At 47.2% G+C, this 25,150-nt stretch overlaps 6 protein-coding genes across 6 annotated transcripts; 4 read left to right on the forward strand and 2 right to left on the reverse strand.

The window, feature by feature from the left end:
- Positions 1-276: 276 nt before the first annotated feature.
- TRV_05787 (uncharacterized protein) lies at positions 277-8,796 on the forward strand (the record flags this gene model as incomplete). Its single annotated transcript, XM_003020100.1, has 1 exon — positions 277-8,796. One exon carries the CDS (start codon positions 277-279, stop codon positions 8,794-8,796), a length of 8,520 nt encoding a protein of 2,839 aa, XP_003020146.1.
- A 689-nt stretch (positions 8,797-9,485) lies between these two features.
- On the forward strand, positions 9,486-11,028 carry TRV_05788 (uncharacterized protein; the record flags this gene model as incomplete). The annotated part of the gene is made up of 2 exons (XM_003020101.1): positions 9,486-9,731; positions 9,817-11,028. 2 exons carry the CDS (start codon positions 9,486-9,488, stop codon positions 11,026-11,028), a joined length of 1,458 nt encoding a protein of 485 aa, XP_003020147.1.
- Positions 11,029-12,198: 1,170 nt separating this feature from the next.
- Positions 12,199-13,807, forward strand: TRV_05789 (uncharacterized protein; the record flags this gene model as incomplete). The annotated part of the gene is made up of 3 exons (XM_003020102.1): positions 12,199-12,358; positions 12,419-12,615; positions 12,695-13,807. 3 exons carry the CDS (start codon positions 12,199-12,201, stop codon positions 13,805-13,807), a joined length of 1,470 nt encoding a protein of 489 aa, XP_003020148.1.
- A 6,525-nt stretch (positions 13,808-20,332) lies between these two features.
- Positions 20,333-21,266, reverse strand: TRV_05790 (uncharacterized protein; the record flags this gene model as incomplete). Its single annotated transcript, XM_003020103.1, has 2 exons — positions 20,333-20,603; positions 20,659-21,266. 2 exons carry the CDS (start codon positions 21,264-21,266, stop codon positions 20,333-20,335), a joined length of 879 nt encoding a protein of 292 aa, XP_003020149.1.
- Positions 21,267-23,030: 1,764 nt separating this feature from the next.
- TRV_05791 (uncharacterized protein) lies at positions 23,031-23,147 on the reverse strand (the record flags this gene model as incomplete). Its single annotated transcript, XM_003020104.1, has 1 exon — positions 23,031-23,147. One exon carries the CDS (start codon positions 23,145-23,147, stop codon positions 23,031-23,033), a length of 117 nt encoding a protein of 38 aa, XP_003020150.1.
- A 71-nt stretch (positions 23,148-23,218) lies between these two features.
- On the forward strand, positions 23,219-23,995 carry TRV_05792 (uncharacterized protein; the record flags this gene model as incomplete). The annotated part of the gene is made up of 1 exon (XM_003020105.1): positions 23,219-23,995. One exon carries the CDS (start codon positions 23,219-23,221, stop codon positions 23,993-23,995), a length of 777 nt encoding a protein of 258 aa, XP_003020151.1.
- Between the last annotated feature and the right edge of the window lie 1,155 nt (positions 23,996-25,150).

The following is a 25,150-nucleotide window of genomic DNA, read 5'->3' on the forward strand; positions in this document are numbered from 1 at the left end:
AGCAAGACAGAACGACAGACAGAGAAGACAAGACAACGCTTCGGACGTGTTTTGGCCGCACTCCAAGCTGTATACCTCTGCGTCAGTCTGTCATATTCTCTCTCTTCTTTTCATTACCTATTGCCATTGTATTAAAACCTTTTCTGTCTCCGGGATAGAGCCAGAAAAAGGCCCCATGTCTAGTCTGTATCTCTACCGAGCACTCCTTTAAATCCGATCTTTCGAACGGAGAACGATATCTTTTTTTCAGTTCTTCTTGCGGGCTGACTGCTTGTCATGGCGTCCCTCCCCCCGCCACCTCCTCCGGGATGGGGAGCTGCACCTCCACCGTCGATGCCTCTTGCACCTCCGCCGCCGGGTTATCGACCGGCGCCAAACCCGATGCTCGCTAAGTTCGAACAGAAGAAGAAAGAATGGCTCCGGAGCCAGCGCAATCGCTTTGGAGAGAAAAGAAAGGCGGGATTTGTTCAGTCCCAAAAGGATGATATGCCGCCAGAACATCTTCGGAAGATTGTTAAAGATATTGGCGACGTGTCGCAAAAGAAATTCAGTACCGATAAGCGCAGCTATCTTGGAGCTTTGAAGTTCATGCCACATGCCGTATTGAAGCTTCTGGAGAATATGCCTATGCCTTGGGAGTCAGCGAGGGAAGTCAAGGTTCTTTACCACGTCAACGGCTGTCTGACCCTGGTTAATGAGACGCCGCGAGTTATAGAACCAGTCTTCCATGCACAATGGGCGGCGATGTGGGTATGTATGCGACGTGAGAAAAGTGACAGACGGCATTTTAAACGTATGCGATTTCCTCCTTTTGACGACGAAGAGCCTCCGCTATCATGGTCAGAAAATATCGAGGACGTTGAACCGCTCGAGCCAATTCAAATGGAGCTTGATGAGGCGGAGGATAGTCCAGTTTTTGAGTGGTTTTATGATCATAGACCTCTGCTCGATACCCCTCATGTCAACGGACCAAGCTATAAGGAATGGAACCTTACTCTACCGCAGATGGCTACCCTCTACCGACTAAGTCATCAACTTCTCAGTGACGTTGTGGACAAGAATTACTTCCACATGTTTGAACTGAACAGCTTTTTAACTGCAAAGGCTTTGAATGTTGCCATTCCTGGCGGACCCAGGTTTGAACCTCTTTACAAAGATATTGACCCCAACGATGAAGATTTCGGCGAATTTAATGCGATTGACCGCATCATATTCCGAGCCCCGATAAGAACAGAATACAGAGTTGCATTCCCATATCTCTACAACTCTCTGCCAAGGAGTGTGAAAATTTCTTGGTATTCGCATCCTCAAGGGGTCTATGTCAGAACTGAGGACCATAATCTTCCAGCATTCTATTTTGATCCTATCATAAACCCAATATCCTCTCGATCTGTTGCGCCACAGAATATAACAGTCAGTCACGAAGATGAGATCTTTGGCCATGGTAACGATGAAGATGACTTTGAGCTCCCTGCAGCTGTTGAGCCATTTTTAGCGGATGAGGAGCTATACACAAGCGAGACATCATCTGCCATTAGCTTATGGTGGGCTCCTTATCCATTCGACCGACGATCTGGAAGAATGGTTCGTGCGCAAGACGTGCCCCTGGTAAAACAATGGTATTTGGAACATTGCCCTCAGGGCCAGCCGGTTAAAGTTCGAGTATCCTACCAAAAGCTACTCAAGACATATGTTCTCAATGAACTTCATAAGCGGAAACCCAAGGCTCAGAATAAACAGAACCTTTTGAGAACGTTAAAAGGCACCAAGTTCTTTCAACAAACTACTATCGACTGGGTTGAGGCTGGCCTTCAAGTTTGTCGCCAGGGGTTTAACATGCTGAACTTACTTATCCACCGGAAGAATTTGACCTACTTGCACTTGGACTACAACTTCAACCTTAAACCAGTGAAGACTTTAACCACAAAGGAACGAAAGAAATCTCGGTTCGGAAACGCTTTCCACCTGATGAGAGAAATTCTCCGTTTAACGAAGTTGATTGTTGATGCTCAAGTTCAATACCGTTTGGGAAATATTGACGCTTTTCAGCTCGCGGATGGCATCCTCTATGCTTTCAACCATGTCGGTCAGTTGACCGGAATGTACCGATATAAATACAAGCTCATGCACCAGATTCGATCATGCAAGGACTTGAAACATCTTATTTACTACCGGTTCAATTCCGGTTCAGTCGGCAAAGGCCCTGGGTGCGGTTTTTGGGCACCTGCCTGGAGAGTCTGGCTCTTCTTCCTTCGCGGTATAATCCCTCTCCTCGAGAGGTGGCTTGGCAATCTCCTGTCAAGACAATTTGAAGGCCGTCATAGTAAGGGTGTCGCCAAGACTGTCACTAAACAGCGTGTTGAATCTCACTTTGATTTGGAACTCCGAGCTTCTGTCATGGCAGATTTGATGGATATGATGCCAGAAGGTATCAAACAAAACAAGGTTAATACTGTCCTTCAGCATTTGTCGGAGGCGTGGAGATGTTGGAAGAGCAATATTCCCTGGAAAGTACCTGGTCTGCCAGCTCCCATTGAAAATATCATCCTACGTTACGTAAAGAGCAAGGCAGACTGGTGGATATCAGTTGCTCATTACAACAGAGAGAGAATTCGTCGCGGAGCTACTGTTGATAAAACCGTCGCCAAAAAGAACCTTGGAAGATTAACCCGTTTGTGGCTTAAAGCTGAACAGGAAAGACAGCATAACTACATGAAGGACGGTCCTTATGTGTCTTCAGAAGAGGCCGTTGCTATTTATACAACAACAGTTCACTGGCTGGAATCGCGAAAGTTTTCGCCGATTCCTTTTCCTAGCGTGTCATATAAACATGATACTAAGATTCTGATCCTAGCCCTCGAACGGTTGCGCGAGGCTTACTCGGTCAAAGGTCGTTTGAACCAGAGCCAGCGAGAGGAACTTGCCCTGATTGAACAGGCTTATGATTCTCCTGGCACGACTCTCGCGAGAATTAAAAGATTTCTTCTTACCCAACGAGCTTTCAAGGAAGTTGGTATTGACATGAATGATAACTACAGCCATATCAACCCGGTGTACGACATTGAGCCCATCGAAAAGATCACAGATGCCTACCTCGACCAATATCTCTGGTACCAAGCTGACCAACGACACTTGTTCCCAGCCTGGATCAAGCCATCTGATTCAGAAGTACCGCCTCTCTTGACATATAAATGGGCCCAAGGTATCAATAATCTTTCCAATGTTTGGGAGACTGCTGACGGTGAATGCAATGTCATGATTGAGACCCAGCTATCTAAAGTATATGAGAAGATTGATTTGACATTACTAAACCGTCTTCTCCGACTCATCATGGATCATAACCTGGCTGATTATATCACTTCGAAGAACAACGTCCAACTTAACTACAAGGACATGAACCATACCAACAGTTACGGTTTGATACGAGGCCTCCAGTTCTCTGGCTTCGTATTCCAGTACTACGGCTTGGTCATCGACTTGCTCCTTCTCGGTCTGCAGAGAGCAAGTGAAATTGCTGGCCCACCACAGAGTCCAAATGATTTTTTGCAGTTCAGAGATCGTGCTACCGAAAGCAAACACCCTATTCGTCTTTATACTAGATATATTGACAAGATTTGGGTATTCTTCCGGTTCTCAGCGGATGAGTCGCGTGATTTGATTCAACGTTTCTTGACAGAGCAACCTGACCCAAATTTTGAGAATGTTATTGGCTACAGAAACAAAAAATGCTGGCCAAGAGATTCTAGAATGCGTCTTATGAGACACGATGTGAACCTTGGCCGTGCTGTTTTCTGGGACCTGAAAAATCGCCTCCCACGGTCCATCACGACTATTGAATGGGACGACACATTTGCAAGTGTCTACAGCAAGGATAACCCAAACCTATTATTTTCCATGTGTGGTTTCGAAGTTCGTATCTTGCCGAAAATCCGTAACCAAAATGAAGAATTCTCTGTTAAGGATAGTGTGTGGTCTCTATCAGACAACACCACTAAAGAGCGAACTGCATATGCTTTCCTTCAGGTCACAGAGGAAGATATTCAAAAGTTCAATAATCGCATCCGGCAGATCCTCATGTCCTCCGGCTCTACTACCTTTACGAAGATTGCCAACAAATGGAATACCAGTCTGATTGCTCTTTTTACATACTACAGAGAAGCTGCTGTCTCCACTGTCAACTTACTGGACACTATTGTTAAATGTGAGACGAAAATTCAAACCCGAGTCAAGATTGGTCTCAACTCGAAGATGCCCTCACGCTTCCCTCCAGCTGTCTTTTACACTCCCAAAGAACTAGGAGGCTTGGGTATGATTTCCGGGTCACACATTCTTATTCCCACCAGTGATAAGCGATGGTCAAAGCAGACAGACACTGGCGTCACTCACTACCGGGCGGGTATGTCTCACGACGAGGAGACCTTGATTCCAAATATCTTTAGATATATAATTCCTTGGGAAGCTGAGTTCATTGACTCTCAACGCGTATGGATGGAATACTCTCAGAAGCGTCAGGAAGCCAATCAACAAAACCGCAGGCTGACTCTTGAGGACCTGGAGGATAGCTGGGATCGCGGACTTCCCCGAATAAACACCCTTTTCCAGAAAGACCGCAGTACGCTGAGTTTTGACAAAGGTTTCCGTGCTAGAACCGAGTTTAAGATATACCAGCTGATGAAGAGCAATCCATTCTGGTGGACAAGTCAAAGACATGATGGAAAGTTGTGGAACCTCAATGCCTATAGAACCGATGTTATCCAAGCTTTGGGTGGTGTTGAAACAATTCTGGAGCACACTCTCTTTAAAGCCACAGCATTCCCATCTTGGGAAGGCCTCTTTTGGGAACGGGCGTGCCTTGCAAAGGGCACGATGCTACTTCGATATGATCACTCACAAGTTGCTGTCGAAGACGTTAAAGAAGGTGATCTACTTCTTGGCCCAGATGGAGGACCTCGACGCGCTTTCAACATCGTCAGTGGCGAGGATCGGCTCTATCGCATCAAGTTTGGGGATCGCAAGGACGACCTTGTTGTTACAGCAAACCACATCCTCGTCTTACACAAAGAAAAGAGTAGGACTGATGAATATGAAGCCAACATTGATCCTTTAGAAAAGGATGCTGAAGAATTCGTTGTCGCACCCGCTTCTCAAGAGGCTCCAACACCTGAGCGATATGAAACCGTTGAGATGACCGCTGCCGAGTTTTACGCTTTGAAGCACGAGGAGAGGTGCAAGTACATGCTTTTCAACTCCCCTGGTTTCGATCTCGCAGAACAATCAGTGCCCTGTAACCCATACTTCCTTGGGCTCTGGCTTGGAGATGAAAAACGCCGTAGTGCACCTATTCATGACTACTCCCATGAGGCAGATGTTCGAGGTTTCCTAGTTAGACATGCCGCGGAGCTCGATTTACATGGTCAGTTAGGGTTGCAGACCACTGAAGCGCCCAGGACTAATGCAGAGGGACACACACCCCGGCAGTCAATCATTTCACGGCGCCTTGCTGCTGGATGGACGTTCCAGACTGGTATTTGGGAACCTCCTACTGAAAATCCCACCTACAGAGGTGTGTCTTCCCAGGCTCGGCCCGATGACAAACCCATGGGTCTCATTAAAGATCCAGAAACTGTCAAAAAGGGCGACCTGGACAGCTATCTAGACATCCTGGGAACTGTGAATGAGACCGATGACAGCCAACTTGACGGCAACCTTCCACAGACTCAGCGAAGTGTTCGTCTTCAGACCGGCCTTAGTGCCTACGGTACTCTTCAGGAAGAAGAACAGGACCAACTTCTTGAACAGGTCACCGGAAAGTCTCAGGGCAACCCAGGTGTTAATTCGCTTCTTCAAGCACTTCGTGGAGTTGGCGTTATCGCTGAGCCTGAATCAATTGGTCCGAAGGATGGTCGTAAGCGTATTCCTGCCGTTTACATAAACAATTCGCGTGCTGTCCGACTGGCCGTCCTCGCCGGTTTGTTGGATAGCGATGGATGGCTCATCTACCCAGAGAACATGTTTGGCTTCAGCCAGAGCGAACAATGCAATTCAGCATTGTTCTGGGATACTGTCGCACTGGCACGCTCCCTTGGCTTCAGTGTATCGACTACACGAAGAATGATGTGGAATTCTACCCATGCCATGCAACGCCCTCAGCTATTTGCAGAAATATCTGGCAATCTGAAAGAAATTCCATGCCTCCTATCTCGAAAAATGGCTATGGATCTAGTCATTCCCCAGAATTATAGCTTTATAATCAAGGACATCACACTAGAGCGCGAGATCACTGGATGGGCTGGTTTCCGAGTTGATAAAGATCAGCTATATCTACGACACGATTATCTTGTCCTTCATAACAGTGGATTCGAAGAGTCAATGAAGTTTAAGAAGCTGACAAATGCCCAGCGGTCCGGTTTAAACCAAATTCCTAACCGTCGCTTCACTCTATGGTGGTCTCCGACTATAAATCGAGCAAACGTCTACGTTGGTTTCCAGGTGCAGCTTGATCTAACTGGTATTTTCTTGCATGGCAAAATTCCAACTCTGAAAATATCTTTGATCCAGATATTCAGAGCGCATTTGTGGCAGAAAATCCACGAATCTGTTGTTATGGATTTGTGTCAAGTTTTTGACCAGGAGCTAGAGCAGCTTGGTATTGAAACGGTGCAAAAGGAGACAATCCATCCACGAAAATCTTATAAGATGAACAGCTCGTGCGCTGACATTCTCTTGTTTGCAACTCACAAATGGAATGTGACAAGGCCCTCCCTTTTATTCGACACAAAGGATGTGATTGAAGCAACTACCACCAACAAGTTCTGGCTTGACGTGCAGCTCAGATATGGAGATTATGACTCGCACGACATTGAACGTTACGTACGCGCCAAATATCTCGATTATACGACCGACAGTATGAGTATTTATCCTTCTGCTACTGGTCTGATGATTGGTATCGACCTAGCGTACAACCTTTACTCTGCTTACGGACAATACTTCCCTGGCCTGAAAGCACTCATCCAACAGGCCATGGCAAAAATTATGAAAGCTAATCCTGCTTTATATGTCCTGAGAGAGCGTATCCGCAAGGGTCTGCAGCTCTATGCTTCTGAGAGCAACCAAGAGTTCTTAAACTCTCAAAACTACTCCGAGCTGTTTAGCAACCAGATTCAGTTATTTATTGACGATACGAATGTCTACCGCGTGACCATCCACAAGACATTTGAAGGAAACTTGACGACTAAGCCAATCAATGGTGCAATTTTCATTTTCAATCCAAGAACCGGCCAACTTTTCTTGAAGATCATTCATACCAGTGTCTGGGCTGGCCAAAAACGTTTGGGTCAATTAGCCAAATGGAAGACAGCCGAAGAAGTTGCTGCCCTTATCCGGTCATTGCCTGTTGAAGAGCAACCTAAACAGCTTATTGTAACCAGAAAAGGCCTTCTCGATCCTCTTGAGGTCCATCTTCTTGATTTCCCGAACATCTCAATTCGAGCCTCAGAGTTGCAGCTCCCATTCCAAGCAGCAATGAAGATTGAAAAGCTCGCTGATATGATTCTGAAGGCCACCGAGCCGCAGATGGTTCTCTTCAACCTATATGACGAGTGGCTCAAGACTATCTCTTCATACACTGCATTCTCTCGACTCGTTCTGATTCTTCGAGCTTTGCATGTGAATATTGAAAAGACCAAGATCCTTCTGCGACCCGATAAGACTGTTATTACGCAGGAGCATCATATCTGGCCGACACTGTCGGATGAAGACTGGATAAAACTTGAAGTCCAACTTCGGGACCTGATTTTGAATGACTACGGAAAGAAAAATAATGTCAATGTCCAAAGTCTTACAGGAAGTGAGGTTCGAGATATCATCCTGGGTATGGAAATCAGTGCACCATCCCTCCAGCGCCAGCAAGCTGCCGAGATGGAGAAGCAGCAGCAGGAACAGAAACAGTTGACTGCTGTTACAACCAAGACTCAAAACGTCCGTGGTGAGGAGATCATTGTTACCACTACTTCCCAGTACGAGCAGCAATCATTTGCATCCAAGACGGAATGGCGAACTCGAGCAATTGCCACCTCCAACCTACGCACACGAGCCAACAACATTTACATCTCTTCCGAGGATATCCAGGAAGACGGTCATTTCACTTATATTATGCCAAAGAACATCTTGAAACGGTTCATTATGATTTCTGACCTTCGCGTCCAAGTTGCTGGGTACCTATATGGAAGCTCTCCTCCAGATAACGACCAGGTCAAGGAGATCCGGACAATTGTCATGATACCACAGGTTGGTAATACACGGGATATACAGCTTCCGCAACAACTGCCTCAGCATGAGTACTTGAATGGTCTCGAGCCACTTGGAATCATCCATACCTTATCCGGCAACGAACCGACATACATGACAGCAATGGATGTGACGCAGCACTCACGGTTAATGAACGCACATTCATCATGGGACAAAAAGACTGTGACGATGACTGTTTCATTCACCCCAGGCTCCGTTTCGCTTTCGGCCTGGGCTCTCACTCCTCAAGGCTATAAGTGGGGCGCCGAGAACAAGGACACAACATCCGATCAACCGCAAGGCTTTTCGACCAACATGGGTGACAAGTGCCAGCTCCTGCTCAGTGACAGGATTCGTGGATATTTCCTTGTCCCTGAGAACAATGTCTGGAACTACAGTTTCATGGGAAGTTCTTTCAGCAGTGTGGAGAAGCGGCCTATCTATGTCAAGGTCGATACTCCGATGGTAAGCTCCCCCAGTCTTCTCCTACAATTTACGATATTTAAATAGTTTTAACTAACTGGATTTTTTTTGCTTTACCGAACAGAGATTCTATGACGACCAGCATAGACCATTGCACTTCCAAAACTTTGCCGAGTTGGAAAATATCTGGGTTGATAGGACGGATAACTTCGAGTGATTTATCCTATATAGGTCATCTCAAGTTTTATTTACTTCTTCGATTGCGTTATTAGTTTCCTATCTTTTCTCTCTCTAAGTCCTCGATATTTCCCCTTTTGAGGATATGTATGCTATGGAGCTGGTGTATAACCTTGGGCGTTCCCTGATGATTTGTGAAAAAATGTATTTGCGGAATTAATGGAGACTTGTTATCTGTATTCAATACTCTGTACAATCTACTGAGAATGACACGTCAGTGGTAGATCCCTGTCGGTCCTGTGAATATTAATTTTGCTTGTTCAAACCGTAGGTAGGCCTTCCGACCTCGTTTCTAGTTCAGGATTGGCGGTCGTATAGCCCTTTCGAGCCTCTGGCAGCCAGCCAAGCACGCCCTATGATAGAGGACAACTATATATTCCACCGGTTGAACAAAGGATTGTTTTTCTCTCGTATTTTGCTATCCCATTTTTCTCCCCCATCTTGGTAGAAGGATAGTAGACAGCTACCTCATCTCCTATTTGTAAAAACAGTTCTGGGCTGCTTTGGTGGCAAGTCGGCCGACCTCTAACTAGTGAGGCATGTCTTTTGATTTCGACTCTTACTTCAGGCAACTTGACCCCCTTAACTCCTGGACGGTCAAACGACTTACGGGCGGACTTGTCAACCTCACTGTCCGCGCCACAAAGAATAAATGTGCGGGCGGGGAGAATGAGGCAGCTAGCCAGCCTGGTCAACTTGAGGGCTGCCAGAGTTTGATACTGAAGTATGCTCCGCCCTTTGTAGCCAGCGTAGGTGAAGCTGCTCCATTCGACCAGATCCGACAGGTAAGGCTAGATATATAGTCCAGTCCCTCTGTCCCTCTTTATTTGGACTAGATGATGTTTATATCTATTCTAACCAAGCGTATAGAATGTTGAAAAGAATGCACTTGCGCTATTTTCTGCGCCAGATGGCCCGCTTCTATCTATGTTGACAGAAACATCCGTAGGAGTTCCGAGCCTGGTATTTCATGATGAGAAATCCCATATCCTAGTACTTGAAGACCTAGGAGCATTGCCACCGCTATCGGATCTTCTCTCGATTTCTTGGTTGTCCTCCCACTACCCGGAATGGCCTTCACGGTCTGGGTCCTACTTTTTGGAAGATCGCTCGCTGTGCCTGTCTACTGGAGAGAAATTCGGTCAATTCTTTGCTATTCTTCACGCTAAAAGAACGCTGAACTCGATCAAGTCATATGGCTGTGACCCTAATCTTGCCCGATTCAAGAACAATAGTATGAGGGAGGTAGTGCGAGACGCGGCCGTGTCGACTATGCGACGGTATCTTGTTCAATTTAACTGTGAAGAGGCGGAGAAATTAAGCCACGCTATTGAAGAAGACTTCGAGCGCCAGGAAGAGTGGGATGGCGAAAGATGTTTTAGCGTTGGCGATCTATGGCCTGGCGGTATTCTCATCGAGAATCTGCCCTTGCAACCATCCCGGGGTACACATAGCTCCGAGCTACCTAAGTTGCCTAAGCTTGGAGTTATTGACTTTGAGTTCTCAGGTCCTGGACGAGGTGTTAACGGTGATATGGCCCAGCTCCTTGCCCATCTCCATTTATACTATATAGCATGGGGTAATTGTGGCGACCGGTTCAAACCCTTCCAGGCCGGAGTTCTTTCATTCATTGAGGGACTTTGTTCTTCGTACGCAACGTACAGCCGATCACTCGGGGCTCCATGGCAGCTACACACTCCTGATTCATCTTCTCCTGGGAGCCTACGAAAGCCTTTTCAGACATCCTTCCCGCCATCTGTATCCTCTCACGCCGCTCAAATATTCCGCTCGTCTCTCCTCTTGCACGGACGAGAGATGGTAAACAATGCAGTTGAGAACGATTGGAGCAAATATAGCATAGACATACGTAGTGACGTTACTGACACGACGAATAAACCTGCCAACGATAACGGCAGCGGATTGACCGAGAGAATGGTCAGCACCGGAATCCGATGTCTTCGGTTAGCTGGGAATGACATTGAGAGTTTTGTCGAAGCTGATAATTGGAAGCAAGTCTGTTCCAGCAGTGAATCTTCGATAATTGCTAGGCTCTTCGTCGTTGACAGTAGCCCTCTAGCCTGAATCTCTACTCCTACTCAACTTGCCTCGCTGCCGGCCATCCTGCATCTTCTCTCTTCTCTTCTGCCATCTCAGCGTCCTCGCGATCTTATCTTATCTCCATGCTTGAGCCGCCCGCGGCCAAAATCCTGTCACGTGCTAAATTACTACGCGCGGCTGGCGCTAAACCGCTTCTGGCGCGCGTTTTCAAGTGGCAGAAAAAAAAAAAAAGTAAAAAAAGAAAGGCGGCGACGCGAAAGTCGCTCCATCCCACCAAGAAAAAAAAAGGGCGAAAGTTTCGTGACTTCGATTTTTTTTTTTCTTCCTTTCTTCTCTTTCTCTTTTCTTCCTCCCCCCTGGCAGAAGCCAGGAAAGGGACCCCTACGTTTATAGTTGAATATAAGTAGTTGATCCGTTTTCTTTGCTTCTGTATTTATCGAGTTTTACGGACTGTTTTCTTTCTTTTTTCCTCATACCCAAACCGCCGCGATGAAATACGTACTTGTTTCTGGAGGTAAGCCTGCAGCAATGCTTGACTCATGTTTCGACCCCTCGCATCTCGTGTATTATGGGGTTCGAGAGGATTAGTTTGCGGACAGTTTGATATATTATAAGAAACCATTTGGTTAATGTCTTTATTATCTATACAGGTGTGATCAGTGGCATCGGGAAGGGCGTAATTGGTATGCATCTGATCTGATATATATATATATATATATATATCATATATGCCAGTTGTTGGGAAAGCCCAAAGCTAAAACCCCTATGTCGAGTATGCATGTCCTAACAATTGCAACATATACAGCTTCTTCAAGTGGACTTCTCTTGAAGACCGATGGCCTCAAGATAAGTCTAACCTTGTCAATAATGCAATTGAGTCACTAGCTCTAACTATCGATGCACGTTACCTCTATCAAGATCGACCCCTACATGAACGTAGACGCCGGGACTATGGCACCTACGGAGTATGTAATGAACCTTGAGTCATTCTTTAGAAGTATTGTCTGACTATTGGTGACTAGACACGGTGAGGTCTTTGTGTTGAACGATGGTGGTGAAGCCGATCTAGACCTCGGAAACTATGAGAGGTACTTGAATGTTACTCTCTCGCGAGATAACAACGTGAGTCTGTTGTACGCCCTTTATAGAGAAGTAGAGAATTTACTCATTTGTGCATAGATTACTACTGGAAAGATGTACAAGCATGTCATCGAAAAGGAGCGGCGAGGGGACTACCTTGGCCGTACTGTCCAGATTGTTCCTCACCTCACGGATGCTATCCAGGATTGGATAGAGCGTGTAGCTAGGACTCCTGCTGACGATAGCAACGAGGAGCCCGATGTCTGTGTTATTGGTATGACCATTGAATAACCAATGCCAAAAGAAGCACTCGTTGAAGCTAAACTGAATATAGAGCTTGGTGGGACGCTTGGTGATATCGAGAGTGCTCCATTTGTTGAGGCCATGCGTCAGCTACGCCGCCGTGCTGGAAAGAACAATTTTCTCCAGATTCACGTCTCGCTTGTCCCTGCAATTCATGGGGAGTTGAAGACCAAGCCTACCCAGCAGGCTATCCGAGATGCGCGCTCAGCCGGCTTGAGCCCTGATCTGGTATGTGACTTAGGCAGTAATCAATCAGAATATATGGTAGTATAACTTGTCCATTTGCTAACATTGAAGCAAACAACAGATTGCCTGCCGTTGTGAAAGGGCTCTTGACAAGGCCACCACTGATAAGATTGCTATGTTCTGCCAGGTTGAACCTGAGCAAGTGATTGGCGTCCACGATGTTGCTTCAACCTATCATGTCCCTCTCCTCCTAGAACAGCAAGGATTCCTTGGTCAGCTTCGTGATATCCTAAAGATTGATGACTTGACCATTCCCCAAGCTTCTATAGACAAGGGCCAAAGCACTTGGAAACAGTGGAAGGCCCTGACAACTTCCCAAGAGCATGTCTATAGTACTGTTAACATTGCACTTGTCGGCAAGTATGTCAGTCTCCACGACTCTTACCTCTCCGTTATAAAATCTTTAGAGCACTCTGCCATGGCATGCCACCGAAAGCTCAAGATTACCTGGATTGATGCCTCAAATCTTGAGAAATCAGCCGCCGAGGCAAACCCAGAGGCATTCCACAAGGCCTGGCATGACATGTGTACTGCTGACGGCATCCTTGTTCCTGGCGGGTTCGGCACTCGTGGGACTGAGGGAATGGTAGCTGCGGCTCACTGGGCTCGTACGAAAGGCAAGCCTTACCTTGGTATCTGCCTCGGCATGCAAATAGCTGTCATTGAGTACGCCCGTAACGTCTGCGGGATCCCAAAAGCCAGTTCTATTGAATTTGATGACCGCACTCCTGATCCTCTTATCGTTTTCATGCCTGAAATCGATCAAGTCAACCTTGGCGGTACTATGCGTCTCGGATCTCGACCAACGATTTTTCAAAAGGACAGTGAATGGTCAAAGCTCCGAAGGTTGTATGGACTTAGCCGTACTTCTATTGATGAACGTCACCGTCACCGCTATGAAGTCAACCCGGAATATATCGATACTCTTCAGAAAGCTGGACTTCATTTCATCGGTAAGGACGACAAGGGCGAGCGCATGGAAATCATCGAACTCAAAGACCACCCTTGGTTTGTTGGCGTTCAATTCCACCCGGAGTATTTGTCCCGTGTCCTCGCTCCAAGCAAGCCGTTCCTTGGCCTCGTTGCCACCGCAGCCGGCGTTTTTGACGAGATTATGAAGTCTCAGGCTTGTGGAAAGGATTTGGCTAGCGGAGTTGCTAACATTGCCATCTAAAAGTATGTTTGTGGCATTTTCTGAGACTTGTGTGTCTCGTTTTGCGCACCTGCTATCGCGAGAAAAATTATTCCCAACGCTTAACGAACAAACTCAGACGTGTCTGTGGATCTCCAGTTCTTCGACAAAAAAAAAAAAGAAAAAAAGAAAAGAAAAGAAACAAACAAACAAAAATAAAATGGATGGATCATGAGGGAGTAAAAACAGGGAAAGAAAAGGAAAATAAACGTTTGGGTTGCTCAGGTTCGAGAGGTGTTTGCGATATATTTTGCCTGTCATCCATCGTCGCAATATAGCCGACCAAGCTTTGATCAAGCCTATACAGCTAACCTGACTTAGCTTCTAATGCATATACTACTAAACGGAGGTTTCTGGACATGTGATGATGGGCTACTGATACTCAACATCACTCAATGGGTGTTGTAGCTAGTTAACGGCTTGATAGATTTACTTAATTGTCAATGGTATTTGCGCTTTAGGCGCCACAAGGAGCAATCCTTTTCTTCACGTTTTCCACCTTGCATTCGTATTGCTCGACTCTGCACAAGAAAAGCAGCCTTTACTTTTTCTTTTTTTTTACCTTTTTTTTGTTTTTCTTTCGTTTTTTTTGCTGATCCGGAGATAGACGAGCCAGCTCGGCAGGCTCCGAGGGACTCCTTACCTTCGTGAAGGCGAACAAGGGGATTCAAGGCTGGCGAGAGTTTGGCTAGTCAAAACGGTTGCCATGTGGCATTGTCACGTGGGGGTGTCTGGATAACGTCGTCCAACTAGTTTACTCGTGCCGTTTCGTGAGCGAAATATAAATAAAAGAAAAATAAATTAAAACAAAACAAATTTTCTCGTTCATGGAAATGAAAACTTGATATTGACAGCCGGACATTACAGGCCAATGGGGATAGTCAAGAAATCCAAAAAAGCAACCTTAATTTTGGGTTGGAAGGGAAGGCAGAGAAAGGGGGGGAGGGGAGGGGATAATCATAACGAAAACGAGAGGATGGACGGTCTCCGAACGCTGCTTATGGAGAGAATCAAAATTTCATAGGCGTCCAGAGTTTTGTCCGTACTTAGTAATATGTGTAATAAGATGTCCGGCGGTTTTTCCTGGATTATGAAAGTTTGGGAAGGGTTTACTTAATTAGACACTGCGAAATTAGTAGTAGCTGCACCCGACCCTTGAACCCTGCAAGTAGGCCTTGGGGGCGGGGGGAAAGGGGGAAGTGTGCAGGCATTTGGCATCCTCTCAGTAGCATGCACGGAAGAAGCAAATAACAGATGGGTGGGGATTCTTGAACCACAGAAGAAAAAAAAAAAAACTGCAATAAAATGTAAGTAAGGACGTAACACATCCAGAGGATATCGATCGTGGTTTGAATTCATGGTCAGACTGAAGAAAGCTGGAAACTGCCACTGTCAAGTGTTCTCTCGGAGTGGGGGACGACCGGACCAGGTTGCGAGTTAGAAGGAGATAAGGCCGGTTGAAAGCCGAGGTGGAAAAAGGAGAGGCATCCGTTTGTTTGTTTGGATCTGTATCCTCATTCCGCCTGCATGTCAAGGCCGTGTCAGGGGGTGACAGGTAAAGTTCAAGGCTTCACCATCTTGCCTATCTACCAGATACCAACATATCGCTAACCTGGAAAAGGCTCCAGCTTTCCCTTTTTGGCGGATGACCGCCAGATTAGGCTGCTCGATTCGGTTAAAACTTGCGGCAGGCCGACCAAGCAGGAGAGAATTGACGGACGTCCGCGTAAACTTGGTTGTTTCAACGCAACGCCGATGGACGTAGCTTCGTCCGTAGCCGATATGGAAGGCTGGCGGAGCTGGCAGAGCATGGCCAAAGTTGGCAGCCCGAGGATCCATAATCCATAGTGTTTGGTTGATAGGACGTGGGAAGCTTTGAACCTTCGAAACTGCTCAAGGCCCCATATAAGTAACTAGCTACTAGTTCATGTCAGAGGAAAACAAAACAAAACTAAAAAATAAAAAATAAAAAAAAAAAAGGACAAGATGGAGGCAGCAGCATTTGTTAACCTGGGTTGGTAAGCGGCAAAAAAAAAAAGAAAGGGAAAGCCGTTAATCACTTGCCTTGTTATGTCTGCCCTGGTGGAGCGGATATATGGTGAGCCTGGATATGAGTTGACAGCAGGCATCCTGGTACCTGCATTACACCACTCTCCTCTCAAGCCATGGTCATGAGGAAGACCTTTTTTATTCCCTCTTCCTCTTCTCCCTTATCTCTCCTCGCCCTCGCCGTCATCCCCGCTCCGAGAGGACCAGGGAACAGGGAGACACGCAAGGCATCCCTTTTGACGAAGCTCCGGAGATTCCTCCAGCGCTGTACGGAGTACTTCTTACAAGGCATGGCTTCGTTTTAGAAGCTCGAAGCCAGCCCAGAAGGGACATTCGGTCCCTATTAATAGCCTAGCGCAGTTTGTTTTTTTATTTTTTATTTTTTTATTTTTTTTAACGACGCAGCCGCTCGGCGTTCAAGCATCGATGGATCACATGAAGCTTGACTTGGATAAGTAGATGTCCCGTCTACCCACTCGTCCAGGATTTGCGGTTCGTCCTCTGTGCTCCTCGTCGTCGCCCTCATCGTCCTTCCTTCGAATGCACGATAGTCGATCACTCTTGCCAGAGCTCGTTCTCGCATGGGCGTGCCGTGCTGAGCCATCCCGGCCTGCTCAGGCATATAATCCGGTTGTTATCAAACAGCCAAAAGCAACTTTTGCTCCTGTCCAATCAATATGCTTACATAAGCCATAAACCCTCCAGGCGCCCCAAAAAAGGCGCAGAAAAGAAACGAGAAATCCAACGACAGATGCACAGTCAAGAGAGCGGGAGGAAGAGAAAAGCGGCGAATCGGCTCGCTTCGTATAGCAGGAGACGTTGCTATATCATAGATTATATGTGATACATGTCGAATGATGATAAATATACGATGCGAATATCTACGCAGTCCTTGGGTCCCTGGGCAATGGAAGCTAGCAGACAGGCATTGGCCGTATCCACCAGGGCAGATACTTTGGCAGAAGGTGCAATTATCGTACCGCCACCTCGAAATGCAGACGGATTCACATATCATGGGTATCGCGAATACCATCCGCCCTGCAATTGGGGCTGTCATTTCGCTCGACACGGTGGTTACACCCAAGAATTGAGCCCCGAAGCCTACCATGCTAGGATTTCAAACGCCAACAAGCATTGGGCTTTGTCCCATCATGCGCGACATCTCCCAATACTGCAAAGTCGGGGTGGAGCTGTATTATTCACATCTAAAAAGACTAAAGTAGGCTCCTGGCGTGAGAGGCCTGTTTGTTGATTTGGAGGTACAGGGCTTATCGACAGTCACTCACGATCGTCTCTGATCCATGCTGAAGACGCTCTCCTGTGTCCTCCTCATGTGGTGGATAGTCAAAGCCGGATATAAAGGATTCGTGAGAAGAAAAAAATGGAGCGTATATTACTACTCCGTACGGAGTACCTCACGTCATAATTTATCAACGGCTCTCTTAAGTCGCCGACGTTGAGAAAAGCTCTTAAAGAAGTTAGTGTTCACAACGGTCTGAAATTCGCACTCTTGAGTACGGACTCCGTACTCCAGCCTCGCTTGAAGTCCAATGGACAGTCGATCACCTTTGGTTCCCCTGTCCTGTTCGCGGGAGCATGTCTTCGCCCTTCTACGGAGTATAGTTTTCCACTTCCCTTTTTTTTTTTTCTCTCTTTCTCGGTCTCTCCTTTCCTCTTTCTTTAGCTTCTTTCTTTTTCTTTGATGGGATATCTTTCTAGTTTATCTCCGTTTTCTTTCCTCCCGCTGGGCCAAGGTTCTACGCGGATAGGCCCAACGTTCCTTGAAAGACCCCTTGCATCTGTTGATACTGTCATTGGTTGCTGATGAGGAACCGGCCCATACTGACAATCATTGCAGAGCAAGCCGAAGAGTGGGATCAAGAGGTTGTACTCCGTACTCGTTCGGTCCGTACAGTTGCCGGTATCGATTGGTGAATTTCTATTTTGCTTTCTTTACTTTTCTTGTTGCGGTGTGCCTTTGGCGTTCCCTCCTCTCGTCTACTCCTTGTTTATGCACCGCAGGGGGCTGGTCCTTTCCCTTTATGGTGGAGAGTTAACCATTAATGGCTGGCTGACCAGTCTCGACTTCTACACCTCTCCTCTTCCCCCCGACCTGCTCATGTAACTCCATCCAGAGTTCCTTTTGCATGTGGTGGGCAGCTCTGGCTGAATATTATCACGCAATTGCGTTCTAGCCCGATATCCCTGTGTTCAGAAGGATGCAGCTTCTGCTAGACATGCGGAGCCTACCGGACATGATCTAAATCTCCTCGCCATTCCTGCAACTTTTTTACTTTCCTGCTTACTGTCCCTGTCCTCCTCTTCGCCTCTTCGAGAACCGCTATGATTCTGATAATAGGCTGGCTCGCATATTCCCTTGAGTTAAGACTTGAGATGTGAGAAGCAATCAAGAGGCTGAGCTCCTATATATTTTCCTTTTTGTTCTGCTTTTCATTCCTCTGTTCCTCTTACTTATCTCTTGTGAGATCTTCTTCAAACGAGTCAGTGTCTGTACCAAGCTCATAAAGAAGGTTTGGAGAATCCGCATTTCTCTGATCAGGGGTTGGCGAAATCCAGCCACAGCAGACTGTTGTTATATTATGATTGCTTGATGTCTACGGTGTGGAGACATACAGGAAAAAAACCCTCTTCAACCTCCCCCTCCCCACGATATTTTGATTCGCTCTCTTGATTCCTTCCACAACCAAAAGAGTGATGCGCGCCAATGCCGACGGCCTTGGGTACCCATTCTCCCACTGCTGGGCCGGGGGATAGCGTTGGGTAGATTCGGTTGGGAGGTAAATTTTTCACGAGGGGACTGATGAGCTAGGCTCTGCAGCATCCGAAATCAGCTAGGGCCGTCTCTAGTGGTGAAACTTCATCTGTGCGCGCAAATACTTAAATACGATAACGATGTACGGAGTAGTTGATTAACATTATCATTGCGGGAAATGATTGCTCTTGCCTGGAACCTCCCTCAAGGAATCTGCACCTTGATATGGTATACGTATTTTATTTATATTTTTATGCAAAGAGAGTTAGATTCGCTCGCATTCAGCCGGTTAAGCGTATCCATCCGCCTGCGGTTCGGTTCTATGTTTGGAAAATTGGTTTAAATTAGCTCTCACGGCACGGAGTGCTGGCCCCGAACTATCCGCGAAATACTGACGGAGGTCGTACTCTGCATGAGCCGAAGTCGATTCTGGTTGCTGCTGATAATGGATACGGCATGTTAGGAGTGAGAACGGTGGGTTGTAGCTAATTAACCCAGCCGATATGCCTTTTGGACGCTGTCATTAATATATTATTACATATCAAGTCGATCATATTGAGATTCAACTTCGATCCACGCGGACCAGGGGTTGTAGTTGACCTCTCTTTCCCATGGACCTGCTCCTGAAGGCGCATTTAACCAGGGCATACCTCGAGATTGTATTGGCCATTGGACGAGACTCGGCAAACTGGCCGACTCCCTATTTTCCTTTTCGGTGACACTCCCTCTGAAACGGGGGGTTCTTCCACAAACAGCAACCCGCATTATTACTTCGTCATCTGCCTTATCAGCTCTATCGATAAAAGCAGTGGCGCAACACTGGCCTGGTCCATGCCCGGCTAGTCAGTTTACCTAAAAAGAAAGCGCATGGCCTTGGTTTGGGCTGGTGTGGTTTGGGGAGAAGCCCCCTTCGACAACGGCTTTTCTGCAAGAGTGCATAAAAACCACGCACAGAAAAAAGAAACAAGAAAAGCATCCCCAGAAAGCCCCGAAGGGCCCAGCTCGTGTTCAGATGGCTCTGACAGGCTCAAAACCTGCGATGCTGTGTCCAGTCCTTCTCAATGAGCGGGATGATGTCGTATTCTTCTGTTTCCTGTCTGTTTTGCCTTTTTTCTTGGTTGCTGGTTCGGCTTCACCTCACTCCTCCCATCACATCGCTGCTGCTGGTGGTGTCTCTATGCTGGAAAAGAAATTATCATCCCGCTTCCTGGCGTGGCTATCAATGGATATCGCGTTATGGAGTCGAGAGTTGCCTGCATGCACGCTTATGTCGAGGGTTGTCCTGATACCCCAGAGCCAATGCAAGCCACGGACATCAACCGGCCACAGACCTCTGCTGATCAAGATGTTCAGAAGTGATGGATAAATCAACGGTCTCCGGGCGCACTCAGGCGCTGGCTTGCAGGTTCTTTGGCGTGCTGCTTCGTGCAAGCCCAATATATATACTCCGTACTCCGTACATACGTATATATATATTTATATACCCGCAATACCTCCCTCTTCCCGGCACCGAATCTCTCTGAAGGCAGCACAGGGGAACGGCAGCCGTTTCGCATAAATATCGACCGCGCTTGCACAACGCCGATCTCCTTTTTTTGGAATTCGATTAGTGATTCTTTTTTTATAGTTAAGATTTTCTTCTGTTCTTTTTCCATGTATAAATTTTCATATTTGTTCTTCTGGTGTTAATGCTTGCTTTTTTCCTGCTTGTTAGTCCAGGTAACGAAATTCTGAGAGAAAGTAAGGAGAAAAAAAAGCCAAAGGGCTGAAAGAGAAAAGGAAGAGAGGGAGAGAGAGAAAAAGCAAGGAGCCAAAGGAGGAAGAATAAGAAAACATAGCCAGAGAGAGACGAAGTGGGCGACTGAAGAATCAGAAGAATCAGAAGAAGCAGAAGCAGGAGAAGAAGCAAAGAGATCCACGGCGGTGGACTTTCTGGCTGCGCTGCTTTTCTTTTCCCTGGGCGGCGGCCGGCGGCACGTTACCTTCTTTCTGCCCAGCGCTGAGGTTTCACCGCCCGCTAAAAGGAACGACGACGTCAAAAGAGACTTCAACTTCAACTTCAATCTCAACCTCAACCTCAACCTCAACCTCAAACCTCAGCCCGTCGACAGTGACGGCGTCGGTGATAGCAACCTTTTGCCTGGCTTTCGAGCCCATCATGCGATCTCCACCACGGCCGTGATGGCCAGTTGCCAGGATCCCTGTACGTTGGTCTGCCAGAGCCCTTGTTCGCAGCGAGCTAAGCCTTGATGCAGCATCCTGTCGCGTCAAGATGCTCCGACTCCACGGAGAACAGACTTGACAACGCTCATGCATCATGGGAGAATCTATCCACTGTCTCCCCTCTGTCTCGGCCTCTCTCTCTCGTCTCTCCTTTTTTTTCTCGGTTAGGATCCATGATAAAAAAAAAGAAAGCCACAGGCTCGCAGCTCGCGGCGGGAAAGCCAAATCCCGTTTGCCGTGGGGACGATGGACGCCCTTTTTTTTTTTTTTTTGCCAACGTCGAAAGCTAGAACAAGGTGAGGAGAGAAAGAGAGAAAGAGGGAGGGAAGGAGAAGAAGAAAGAGAAAAAGAAAAGAAATAAACGATGAGGAAGAAGGCTGAAAAGTGCGAGCACATCCCTCTTTAGCTGGCGGGAAGAGCGTATATACGCAACTCTGTACGGAAAGAACGCTTAGCATCCTTGAGCTAAGTGTTGTTAGTAGGGTTGTTATGGACGATTGCCGCAGCTGCAGCTTAGCAGGCCACTCTTCACACCCCCGAGCGTCTGATGCCCAATAAGTCCCGAAATAATATGGATGAAGTGAAGAGGACAGAGAAACCTTTCAGGGAGCTGGTTCAACCACCTCTTGTAACTCTCGGCATGCATCCAGTGTGCTGGGTTGACACGACTGTCCGCTTTTTGCTTCTCGACATACCTCTCCTGACGGGGGTTCTCACACCTTATCCACTGGCACCCCTTGTCATTTTAATGTTCGTCACTGGTCAGAACATCATTACACGGGGTTAGCAACCACCTGCTCGACAGCCTTTTTTTTATTTTTTATTTATTTTTTTTTCCTTTCGACCTCCTTTTATAACGTGTTATGTATATCTGGAGCTGTGGAGCCTGTCATAGCCATCCGTGGATTTTTTCAAACCTCCAACGGTGGCGCTGTGGGTCTTTTTGAATATCACACGCATCGTACGTATCTGTGTACACCTCTACATCTATACTTACACACACGTTTCATGGAAAAGAACTTGAGTAGCGATATCGGGAATTTCGCTAATTACAGTCTAGGCTTTGCGAAGGCTTCCCGCCCAGCTTCCCTTGATCGAATCTCTCAGACAAGCCCCAGTTTATCCCGGCGAAGCTAATTAACGGCAGCTTCTCCCGACTAAACGTTGTTTCCTGCTCATGGGCCACAGGTCGGCACACTTCTCTTCTCTGCCCTTCATTTTTGCACAGGTAGACTTGCCAGTCCTGACGTCGCATCTACTCATTTTAAAATACCTTTTTATACTTTCTCTTCCCATCTCTATTCTGATTTGATCAAGCCCCTCTCTTAATACGCCCTTATTATTATTACTATCCCATGCCCTGCTATGCCGTTATTACCATACCTATTATTATTATGATCTGTCGCCAGCGTCCCGATGACCTCCATGACAATAAATTATAATAATAATACAACCATGCACAGAACTAGTTTTGCCTTTGAAGTGTGAGCTTGTCAGCAATTTTTTTCGACCTCTGCAACTTCTCACTCGAACAAATATCATATGCCCTTCTACTGATATAGATTCTTTCGACCTTCGATCTTCCCCTTTCTCCCCTTCTTCTATCAATATCATACTGTTTATTATTATCATTCTGGCATCGCTAAGGTCCTTAGAGGGTGGGGTGGGCGTTCCTCTACTACTCTTTTTGCTGCTATCAACGAGCTTGCCTCACGCGATCCATTTCATTTATACGCACAGGGTGTGTCGAGTAACGTATCTAGGAGCCGCCTAGAGAGAGAAAGAGGGGGCTGAATTTACGCCCTAGGAGTTGGTCGTGGAAAGAGAGAGGAGGGTCAGGGCTTCATTCAGGAGTGGAAGAAGGCACAACTGAACAGGGAGGGCAACGGACTGGACAATCCCCAGGGCATTCGGTTAGACAACCGCCCTTTCCTACCACTAGGTCACCCTCTGGCGCAAATTTCAAGCAGCCTGCTGGAGCTTCAAAGCTCTAGCAGAGCTGGTTCGCAGCCGTGACGCTGGCGGATCCATACCGGGATTATCAAATTGATTACTCCGCCCACGAACAGACGAAAGCGCAGGAGCAACAGAGCCAGTTGGTATACGAGACAGACCAACAGCAAGCAACGCTTCATCATGGGGGACGCCCTGGAGCAGCTTTCATTTCGAGTGGCCATACTTCGCAATACCAATCTCAGCCACAACAGCATCCCCTGCACCGGAGCCCCCATCAACAACACCAGCAGCACCAGCAGCACCCGCAGCACCACCAGGCATCGCAGCAACAGCCCCAGCACTCACAATCTCAACAGCCGAGTCAGCCGAGCCACGGTCCAGGTGCGGTTTTGATGCCCTCCCCTAGTCAGCACGGCGTTGTACGTGACTTGCAACAGCAGCCAGTTATGATCCCAACGCCTATGGTGCCACCGCAGCTGCCTCCTCATTTCAGTTCCACTTCACTCCCGTTGCCGTACCCTGGAGACCGGCATGGTGTGAAAAGGCGGCGAGCGGATGATGGGCGAAGCGGAGGGAGTGATGAGACGGCTTCTGGGATCGGACTTTCCATGCTTCCAGAATCATCTCATGCTGACGAGCAACACTCCTCCGAAATGCTTTTACCTACTCCGGGAGATCATTCATCTCACCACCCACATGCTCTACAACATGATTATCACCAGACATCCCCGATTCATCAACAACATCACCATCACCGACTACCGTCCCAGGCTACCCTAGCGGCAGTTCAGGGTAGTGATGGTGAACTTACATCCCCCGGTGGAGGCACCGGCTCACAAAGCGTCGTTGGCCAGCCGGGCATGCCGGACCCTGCGCCTCGCCCCAGGGGCCCAAAATTGAAATTCACACCGGAAGATGACAGTTTACTCGTGGAGCTGAAGGAAAATCGGAACCTGACCTGGAAGCAAATTGCAGAGTTCTTCCCAGGTCGGACCAGCGGGACCCTGCAAGTACGATATTGCACCAAACTGCGGGCAAAAGCAACAGTTTGGACAGACGAAGCAGTATGTCCTTTTGCCCTGACCCGTGCATTCCTGATCCCCGTTCTTCCCCTGACCTTTTCTGAACCTTTCCCCCTTTTTTCTAAACTTAAATCCACTGGGCACTAATCACGTCCATCCTGCTGGTGCCCGATATACTGACATGTTTTATCTTCAAAGGTGCAACGCCTGCGTAACGCCATTCAAGACTACGAAAACGATCGCTGGCGTATCGTTGCTACGAAGGTTGGCAGCGGGTTTTCTCCCGCAGCCTGTCGAGAAAAAGCTGCAGAAATCCCCCCCTCAAATCCCCCACCAATCTAAGAGCTACTCCTCGTTCGACTCCCGCTAGAACGCTTCTCGAATGCCATTTTGCTACCTATCGGGACTAGATCGCTTCCACCCGCGCCTCATGATGTGCGACAGCGTGGTACATTCAAAATCTATTGGTACCCATCTTGCTCTAAATTACAAAGAACACCGCATACTTCTATTAATATCGATCTCTAACTTTTCTTTCTCTCCCTTTCGACTTTTAATTTTCAATTTGACTTCGGGATTTGTCGGATACTTTTCTCTACTTTGGTTAGGCAGATTCAAGATCCGAAAATTCGACAGGTACATCTTGAGCCTGCCTCCTTACATCTGGATGTCAAGAGAAAGCAGTAAATTCTGGGCCATCGAAAGTTCTTAAGATTTAGAGCAAACATACCAGCGGGAAAAATTCTTCCGAAGGCACAACGTTCATTGAGAGCGGCCGGTGATCCTTTTGTTTCTACAGAAAAAGAAACAAGAAAAATAATTGTGTCACAGATTCTCTCGAGCATGATTCCCGTCGAGTCATCATTGTTGACGTGTAATCAGCCACACCGAATCTTTTCTCCGGCAGGACCGAAGAATGAAGCAAGAATATGAAACACCCATCGCGCTATATCCCATGGTTCCTGCAACCTCCCGCTATTTCAACTTCAGTGGGATGTCAATTCAACTTGCGTGATATTAGAATACCAATAACTAGGCGACTGATTTTGATTAATCCCGTTACCGTCCTTATGATACCCAGGTGTTCTGCTGTCCAAATTGACACCACAAACCTTGAATTAGCAAACCCCAGGTTCCTCTCTTCCTTTTTGCCCAGTTCTCTATTTTATCACTGACTGGACGAATGCCAGACGAACCATGGCTGTAGCCAACTCGAATACGGTCAATACCCCTTTCCTTCGTTCCCTTTGTTTAGATGTATCTTGCATGGAGCCCTAGTCATTCACTTCAGAGCCATTTGCT

This window comes from Trichophyton verrucosum (genome assembly GCF_000151505.1).
Source record: "Trichophyton verrucosum HKI 0517 chromosome Unknown contig00482_1.f1.exp, whole genome shotgun sequence".
Classification (NCBI taxonomy): Eukaryota; Fungi; Ascomycota; class Eurotiomycetes; order Onygenales; family Arthrodermataceae; genus Trichophyton; species Trichophyton verrucosum.